We start from the raw sequence: 9,548 nt of genomic DNA, 5'->3' as shown, positions 1-9,548 counted from the left end.
CACTGAAGGGTCATACATCATGAGCTAGTAGGCTGCACCCCAGTGATACAAGGATGGTTATACATATGTAAGTCAATGAATGAAGTCCATCACATAAACAGGAGCCAGGTCAAAAACTCATGATCATGTCAAGAGGTCTAAAAAAGGTTTTCAACAAAACCCAGCACATCTGCACGATAAAAACTCTGAAGAAAACAGCTATAGAAGGATGATACTTGAATATGTTAAAAGCTATTTATGACATACCAATAGCCAGCATCATACTAAATGGGCAAAAACTAAAACCATTCCCTCCAAAATCAGGAAGAAGACAAGGATGTCCACTATCACCTCTTCTATTCAACAGAGTGTTTGAAACCTTAGCCAGAGCAATTAGACAAGAGAAAGACATGAAAGGAATGCATAAAAGGGCGAGGAAAAACTCAAAAATTATCATTATTTGAATATGACATGATATATTACAGAGGAGACCCAGAGAACTCTACCAAGAATTCTTAGAATAAAATACTTCAGCCAAGTAGCAGGATACAAGAGCAACACATAAAAATCATTAACCTTTGGATACATCAACAGTGAACAGGATGAGAAGGAAATTACCAAAACAATACCTTTCACAGTCACTCCAAGAATTACAAAATATCTAGGAATTAACCTAATCAAAGAAGGGAAAGACCTCCACAAAAAAACTACAGTACTCTGAGAAAGGAAATTGAAGATGCCGTCAGATAATGGAATGCCATCCCCTGTTCCTGGACAGGTAGAACCAATATTGTCATAATGGCCACTCTCCCAACACTGTTACACAGATTCAATGTAGTTACAATCAAAATACCAATAGCATACTTTCTAGATCTAGAGAAAACAGTCTTTCAATTTACATGGAATTAGAAGGGACCCAGAATAGCAAAAGTGATTTTGGGCAATAAGAGCAAAGCAGATGGCTTTGCAATACCTGACTTCAAGTTATATTAAAAAGCAATGGTGATAAAAACGTCATTATAATGGAATAAAAACACACAGGGCCCAATGAAACACAATTGAGGATAAAGAAACCTCCCTGAACATATTCAACAATTGATTTTTGGCAATGGGACCAAAAGCATATGTTGGAGGAAAGAAAGCCTGTTCACCATGTGGTGTTGAGAAACCTGGTTTTCTGTCTGCTGAAGAATGAAATTGGACCCTTATCTCTCACCATATACTAAACCAAAGTCAAAATTGCTCAGAGATCTAAACATGAAAATACAACGTTAAACCTCTGGATGACAAAATAGGAAGAGCACTTGAAGATATAGAGTAGGAAAGAGTTTCTAATCAGAACTTCAACTGCACAGGAAATAGCACCAAATCAACAAATGGGATTTTATCAGACTAAAGAACACCTGTACAGCAAACAAACAGTCACTAAGTGAAGAGACAACTGAAGAATGGCAAAAATTTTTTGCCAGCTACTCCTCAGACAGAGGACTAATACCTAGACTAATAGCGTGCAAAGAACACAAAATATTTAGCCACCTAAAATTAAAGACCTAGTCAAGAAATGGGAAAGAGAAATGAAGAATGACAGATTACTGTCAACAAGTATAAAGCCACATGACAGAAAAAGATATTCCAGTGGTCAGCAAAATATGAAAAAATGTTCAACATTTCTGGCCTTTACAGAAATTAGAGCAACACTAAGATTTCATCCTGGTCTGGAAAGAATGGCAGCCACTAGGAAGTCAAACGATAACAAATGCTGATAAGGCTGTGTGAAAAAGGAACTGTCCCTCATTATTGGTGGGGATGCAAACTAATTCAACTATTATGGAAGTCAGTATGGAGATCTGTCAAAGAACTGAAATTAGAAATTCCTTATGACCAAGTTACCTGTGTCTAGGTACCTCCCCAAAAGAGCTCACATCATCATACTGCAGTGACACGTGCATGCCAAGGACTATAGCAGAATAGTTCATGACAGCTGAACCCTGGAAGCAACCTGTATACCCATCAACAGAGGACTGGATAAAGACAATGTGGTATCTATACACAATGGAACACTACTCAGCTGTAAAGAATGACACATGAGACATTTGCAGGAAAATGGATGCACTTGCAAAATATAATGTTGAGTGAAATAAATCAGACATACAAGCTTAAAGATCACATGTTATAGGGACCTGAGTTAGATAGAAATATTATAGGCTGTCAGACGGGGACAGACTCTGGAAGGAACCAATATGGAGGACAAGATACCTTGCAAATGGAGACATATTTGCTGTGGGCCAGACCTCAAGACAAAAGACTAAACAGATACACCCACACACCTCCCTCGGTGTGAACATCAGGGATTAGTATTCTAAAGAGGTGGCAATCACCTTGAAGAGTCACTGGCCCAACCCCTTACAGGAAAAGCCCCTGTTCTGTATTCACGCCCAATTGCTATGTGACTCCCTTCCCCATTTAATCCAATTTAATCAATATGACCTGAACAACCCTTACTGGCTGACCATAGTTTTGTCCCACCTGTGTCCACCGTGTGATTTCCCATTTCCCCCTATCTTGGACCCACCTCACCTCATGGTTTTGTTCTATAAGAGTTCCTAGAAAACACAGAGTCTAGGGCAACCCACGAGGGACCCCTCTCTCTAGGGCAGAGCTTTCTTCACCTCGATAAATATTTTCTGCTCTTAACCTCTGTTGTTCCCAAAATTCATTCTTCAATTTTAGAGTACACGAACTCGTCCCAGATATCGTTCAGGTTGGAAGTTTCTAATTTCCTGTATCAATGTGATGTGTCTCATTTGAGTGAGGCAAAGTACAAAGAAAATGGTAAAGGATGAGTAAAGATGGCCCATGTAGAGGACATTAATAACCCCAGTTAATGTAAACACTGCATGCCATAACATAGGCTCAGACAGATCATGTCAACAAGTATGAAAAATGGGATGGGGAAAACAGAGGAGAAGGGAAGGGGAGGAAAGAGAGGACTTAATAAAGGAAATAAGCTGTCATACGTACATGTAGCCACTCTGCCCACTCCCCAAGGCAGCTGTACACTGTATTAATTGCAAACATGTACTAAAAAAGAATTACAAGTGTGACATCCAGTGGAAAGGTAGGCTTGTGAGAATATGAGAGTGTGTCCTTATCTGTCTTTCTCAGCAGATCTGGCTCTATGTGACTTCGGCCTCTTCTCCAAAGACAAAATCGTCATGAAACGTAAGCATTTCAAGTTGATACAGGACATTGAGGCAATAACAATTTTTCATTCATGAAAGAAGACTTCCAGACTGCTTCAGGAAGTGGAAAAAGAATGGCACAATCCTACCCAAAGCAAGAAGAAAATTTTGAGCAGGATTAATGGCAATGTGTCTTTTACTATAATATATATTTTTTTCAAAAGAATTTCATGCCTATGTCTCTAAGAGACCTTTGAAACTTTTTACTATAATGCCTTTTGCAAGAGCCAAAAACTACAGTCAGTAAATATGACTATCAACAAGTGAACTGAAGCTGGGTGTGGTGGCGCATGTCTGTAATCCCAGCACTTGGGAGGCTGAGGCAAGAGGATTGCTGCAATTTCGAGGCAGCCTGGGCTACAAAGTGAGTTCAAGGCCAGCCTGAACTGCACACTGAGACCCTTTTTTGTGAAAAAGACAAAAAACAGTGAACCAATAAACACTTGTAATATAAATACAGTGTACTATTTCACATCAGTGAAATATTGGTGAACCAGAGATACACACACTAAATAGTAAAACTTTAGGAGAAAAATAAGGTGAAAAAACCGTACCTAAAATATACTTTATAACCGTTAGAAAAGCTATATTTTAAAATATATGATATGTAGGTGCTCACATGTGTAAGAGCTCATATACAAATTATTACCTAAAGAAGACATATGATTGGTTAACACAAAACTCAAGATCATGTAACATTATGTCATTAATCCTTTTGGAAGCCATCCAGAAGAAGAAGAGCTGGATCAAATGTGACTTCACTTTCTAGTTTTTGAGAAATCTGCTAATGGATTTCCACAATGCTGTACTAGTTTACTTTCCCAAAAACAGTGCAGGAGGTGTTTTCCCCCAACAATCTCACCAGCATTTGTTTTTTGAGTTCTTGTTCACAGTTATTCTTTATGGTGTAAGATGAAATCTGTGTGACTTTGATTTACACTTCTCTAGTGGTCAAAGATGCTGAACATTTTTCATGTACTTACTAACTATTTATACTTCTTCATTTGAGAAGTATTTATTCACTTCCATTCTCCAGTTTTTGAGACTTTTACAGTGATATTGCACAACCATGTTTATAGCAACATAACTCACAATAGCTACACTTGAAAACCACCTACACATAAGGAAAATGTGGAATACGTTCACAATTGTGTACTACTGTGGCATAAAGAGGAATAAATTTGAATCCTTTGTAGAGAAATAGATGCACCTTGTGCCCACCAAGCTAAGTAAAATAAATCTGACATAGGTTAAATATTGCATGGCTTCTCCTATATGAGAAACACAAGGTATAAGTAATTTAAAGATTAAGTAGAAGAGAGAAGGTAGGAAACACAAATGTACACCTGTGGAGACAGAGAGGGAACGTAGGGATGGGGGAGATGGGGTGCAGTGGAGGCAGGGGACACACAAAGCAGTGCAGTATGTGTGTTCGAACCCCATAATGAGCATCTTCGCTATTTATTGCAAACAAGTACTAACACAGAAAGGCAAAAAGGGGAAACACAAATTCAGGACCATGATCCCCAGCAGAGTCAGAAAGACGGGAGTAAGGTGAAAGCACACGGACAGATCTGAGTTTTGGTGTTTCTATCCTCCAACTGCTATTACATTCACTAGTCTTCATGTTTTTAATCCATTGTAGGCGGAACAATGAGCATATGGTCATGAATCCAGAATTACAAATTTGATAAAAATAATAATTTTTGACATGTAGGTGCTATCTTTGATGAATTTAATATCTCCATTTAATACCCATGCAATAAACTACTTTTCATCAAATACATTAACTTTATACATAAGGTTTATATCTTCCTTTTTATAGACTTACATTCATACAAAATCATCTCTGAAATTAATTTCTATCACAGAAATCTAAAAGGACTTAGAGAAAAGTAAAATCTAACATCTGAAAGACCTCCATAAAATTGGTATTGGACGTCCCTCTGACCCAAGCCATAGGTTCGCTTAGTCACACCGGTGTGGGCCAGGTCCCCAAGGCATGTGGGCAGCCTGGAGAGCTGCAGCTAAGTACTGCTCTGCTGCATGATAGTGACTCTGGGAATACACTTCAACCACCACAGTGTCCTCCTCGTTAATTAGGGAAAAAGGTGTCTATAAATAGGAGTAACAAAGGATGCACTAAAGATTACCAATATCAAGCCAAAAAATACACCTAGCAAAACTTGTTTCATCACCTTTCCACCAGTTCCACAACTCACTTTTCTCCAACATGTGACCCGAGCAGTGACTTCTGTCCCATCTTAGTTCACCCATTGCATTTCAGTGGGAAAGGGCTGTGGGACAGGATAAGACACTGCTGGTTGATTCGTTTCTCAGGCTTCAGGAACTTGCACCATGGGAACTCTTCCTGACTGACGCTGAGATGAAGAGCCCTGCTCCTGGCAGAACAGGGTCGTCTGGACTGTGTGGGAGGTGGGGGCTGCAGACACGCCTGCTGCATGCTCATGTTTCTGGCTTCTGGTGAGATTTCCTGCTGTCAACTGCAGAAGATAGGGGGTGGGATCGGATCAGAGATAGCAAATTCCTAAGTTAGACAGGAAACAAAACTGAGAGTGCTATATGAGATACAAATAATTCTAATGTATTGGTGCCCTCTCAGGAGAGGATTAAAATTCAGCAAGAGCTGTTACTGACTTTTCAAATTTCTGAATGTCCTCCACGCATTAAGCATCATGTTAAGTATTTGATGTTTACCATATCAGGTGATCCTGCTTGCTTCCATCCTACAAAGCAGGTACTCCTTGGATAACTGCCTCACAGATGGGGAGGCAGCAGCCAGTGGCATGTGCTCGGCTTCCTCAGACTTACAAGGTGAGAAGTGGCTGAGGGTGATCATAAAACAATCACAGTGGTCTCAATCTACAGCCTCAGTACCGAACTGCTTTGAGTGGGCCTTTTTCTTCCTTAACTTTGGCTCGAGTCATATGTCTTACTTACAAATTTATAAAAGATCCAGTTCATTTATTTTTTATGTTTAGCAAAATGTAGCACATTTTGTGATTTCATGATTCTAATTTTCACATCATTACATATATCCATATTATGAGTAAATGTTTTTGGTCTCCTTGTCTTAAATTTCACTGAAGAAAGTAAAATGCCACACTATTGGTACATTATTGGGAACTGAAGCCCATAGCATAGAAATGAAACCCTAAGCTCCAATTAGAAGGTAGCATTGGGGCTGGGGATTTAGCTTAGCGGTAAAAGCGCCTGCCTGGCAAGCGCAAAGTAGTGAGTTCGGTTCCTGGTACCGGAGAAAACCAAAAAAAAAAAAAAAAAAAAAGAAGGTAGCATGTCTCTTGCCATGAATTTCTTCACTGTACTGTTAAATTTTTATTTAATTCTGAGTTTACTTTTTAAAAGAAACTGTCATTTTAATGTATAAATGTATGGATAATGGTATGATAATTCAACGTACATGTAGCATATTTGATGATCTAATCGTTTTTCATTAACATTTCCAGTCACTTTTAAATTCAAATTAAAATAATATCTAAAGTTTGAGACCCAGCCCTTAGGTAATACTAAAATCATAAATTGAAAAGTTTTATATTTGGATTTAAAACATTAAATGACACAACATAAAACCCTTTTCCTCACAGCAATACTGGGGGATTTATTGATGAAAAGTTTAATTTGTTCAGCTAAACCTGATTAAGATGTGTTTTAGTAAACATATGCAGGCCACAGACATTCACAGTTTCCTTCAGCCATGTAGCCCACCTGAGGTACTGCACTCACGTGGTGATTTGAGGCATTGACAAACTATGACGTACTTTGGCATGGGAATATAGACCAGGCAGTGTTAGGAAAAGTGAAGCAATTGCTCAGGCTGGGACGGAAAACTCAGTCGCATATGGTGGCACATGCCTAGACTACTTAGTAAGGCCCTGTCTCAAAATGAAGCGTCAAAAGCACTGCAAGCATAGCTTAGTGCTGCAGTGTTTCCCTAGCCTGTGTGAAGTCCTGAGATCAATCTCCACTGCTACAGAACACCAAACCAAACCAAATAAAACAACAAAAAGAAGTATATTAGCCAGTAGCTCATTGGAGCAGCAGCTGCCTGGCAAGTATCAGGTCATGATTTCTATTCCCAATACAAAAAAAGGAGCATATTGGACAACAGATTCTAATGTTTTAAGAGACAAAGGACGTGTATGATTTTTCAAATGAGCTCAAACAAACAGTATTTTGGAGAGAAGTGCATTTGGGTTTTGAAATGTTCCAGTGCTGGAGGTTGTCACTGTGAACATGCAGACAATCTGAGAGGTGAAATGCAGGACTCATGGCTTCTGAGGTCCATTTCAACTTTCAAATTATGGCTTTAAAATTCTCAATCCCATCCCAACCTGAAACTGGGAAAGCACCCAGGTATATTTGGAATCAAAGCATCTGGGAATTTAAACTGTCTCCTGCCCCTAGGTTCCTCACCACAGCTGGTGCATTTAGTTGTACATGTTTTGTGTGCATATGTATCTTTGTAGCTTTTAGGAGTTAGGCAAACTTTCTTAAGTGACAAATAGTGTCCTAGTTTGAAGGGAGAAATTTTTCTGAAAATAGATCTAGGTCTTAAGCTCAGGCAGTAGACTGCATGGCTGTATTAATGAATCACACACATGGAACTATGGGAGACACGGGATACTAAGCCTTTGGAATGATGGACACTCAGTGAGATGGACTTGGCATATCACGCTGGAAATGAGTAAGTGTAGAGAGGCTGGAGGCACTGACGCTGGGACACAGAGGATGTGCTGCAGGAGAACACATACAAAGAGTGCGTCTTATGTACAGATATGCACGTCACAATCTGTCCTCTCCACCTAGGGCTGACCCTGTTGCTCGCATGGTGCTGTCTCCCAGCCTTCCATAAGGAGCAATGGAAACAAGCAATGGAAGTTTGGGAACAGACTTCATCCTTCTGGGGTTTTCCGATCAGCCCCAACTAGAGCCCATCATCTCTGTGCTTGTCTTCATCTTCTATCTGGTGGCGCTGGTAGGAAACTCAACCATCATAATTGTGTCTTACCTAGATCCCCAGCTCCACACACCCATGTATTTCTTTTTGTCCAACCTGTCTTTTCTGGACCTCTGTTATACAACCAGCATTGTCCCCCAGATGCTGGTAAACCTGTGGGGTACAAACAAGTCCATTACCTACGGAGGGTGTGTGCTGCAGTTCTTCTTTGCTCTGGATTTGGGAGCCACGGAGTGTCTTCTCCTGGCTGTGATGGCCTATGACCGCTACGCTGCTGTCTGTCAGCCTCTGCACTACACTGTGATAATGCACCCTCAGCTCTGCCAGAAGATGGTGCTGACCTGCTGGCTCAGTGGCCTTGGCAGTGCCATAATTATTTGTTCCTTGACTTTGAAGTTGCCAAGATGTGGGCACAGAGAAGTGGATAATTTTTTTTGTGAGATGCCAGCATTGATCAAGATGGCTTGTGCATATTCCAAAATAATTCAGTATGTTATCTCTGCCCTTGGAGTTGTATTTCTTCTGGCACCTCTGTCCCTAATTCTCATCTCATATGGGGTCATCGCTCGAGCTGTAATGAGGATCAAATCAGCAGCAAGGTGGGAAAAGGTCCTTAACACATGTGGTTCCCACCTCATGGTAGTAACTCTGTTTTATGGAACACTCATTTACATGTACATGAAGCCACAGAATACCACATCCCAAGAGGAAGGCAAGTTATTTACATTTTTCTACACGATCGTCACACCCAGCCTGAACCCTCTGATCTACACTTTAAGAAACAAAGATGTGAAGACTGCAGTGAAGAGAATAGTGTGGCTCAAAAAATGTTTAGCAAAGTTGTGAATTCCATACGAAATAAATCAGAGTGTATAAAGCAAAAGAAATATTGATTTTTATTAACAAAATTCACTTCTCAAAAACTACTTTATATTGTTGAAATAGCGAGTGTGTTATATGATTTTAGATTTTGTAAATGAATAGAAAATACAGAGAAATATGAAGGATATGCATGTGTGACTAAAACACATCACTTGTACATGTACTTAGCATCAAGACTATTGATTTTAGATAAAATAATTATACAGTATAACAACTAAAGTAAAATTATATGTAAAGGTATTGTATATTTCACATGGACATGTGTTCTAAGTGAGACTTGTACTAGACTATGATTTTCTCTTCCCAGTTGTACTACAGCATAAGAAATACACTCCCCTCCATACTCATGATCTTACCTGGTCAGCCCTGTGGAGGAGACTACCTACCAACACACATTCCTGACTCAGCCTTGTGGGCTCACTAGGTGTGTGCCCATCATGATGAAT

The 9,548-nt window shown here is 39.7% G+C and overlaps 1 protein-coding gene across 1 annotated transcript; it reads left to right on the top strand.

Moving 5' to 3' along the window:
- The first annotated feature begins 8,121 nt into the window (after window positions 1-8,121).
- On the top strand, window positions 8,122-9,066 carry LOC102020948 (putative olfactory receptor 2W6). The gene has a single exon (XM_005409655.1). The coding sequence runs from the start codon at window positions 8,122-8,124 to the stop codon at window positions 9,064-9,066; it is 945 nt and encodes a 314-aa protein (XP_005409712.1).
- The last annotated feature ends 482 nt before the right edge of the window (window positions 9,067-9,548 follow it).

Source organism: Chinchilla lanigera, unplaced genomic scaffold (assembly GCF_000276665.1).
Source record: "Chinchilla lanigera isolate Chin_1 unplaced genomic scaffold, ChiLan1.0 scaffold00123, whole genome shotgun sequence".
Taxonomy (NCBI): domain Eukaryota; kingdom Metazoa; phylum Chordata; class Mammalia; order Rodentia; family Chinchillidae; genus Chinchilla; species Chinchilla lanigera.
The sequence above is the reverse complement of the archived record's forward strand: the minus strand, read 5'-3'. Positions and strand labels throughout refer to the sequence as shown.

Coding starts and splice junctions, on each gene's coding strand:
- LOC102020948 (XM_005409655.1), top strand. CDS start 8,122: ATGGAAACAAGCAATGGAAGTTTGGGAACAGACTTCATCCTTCTGGGG.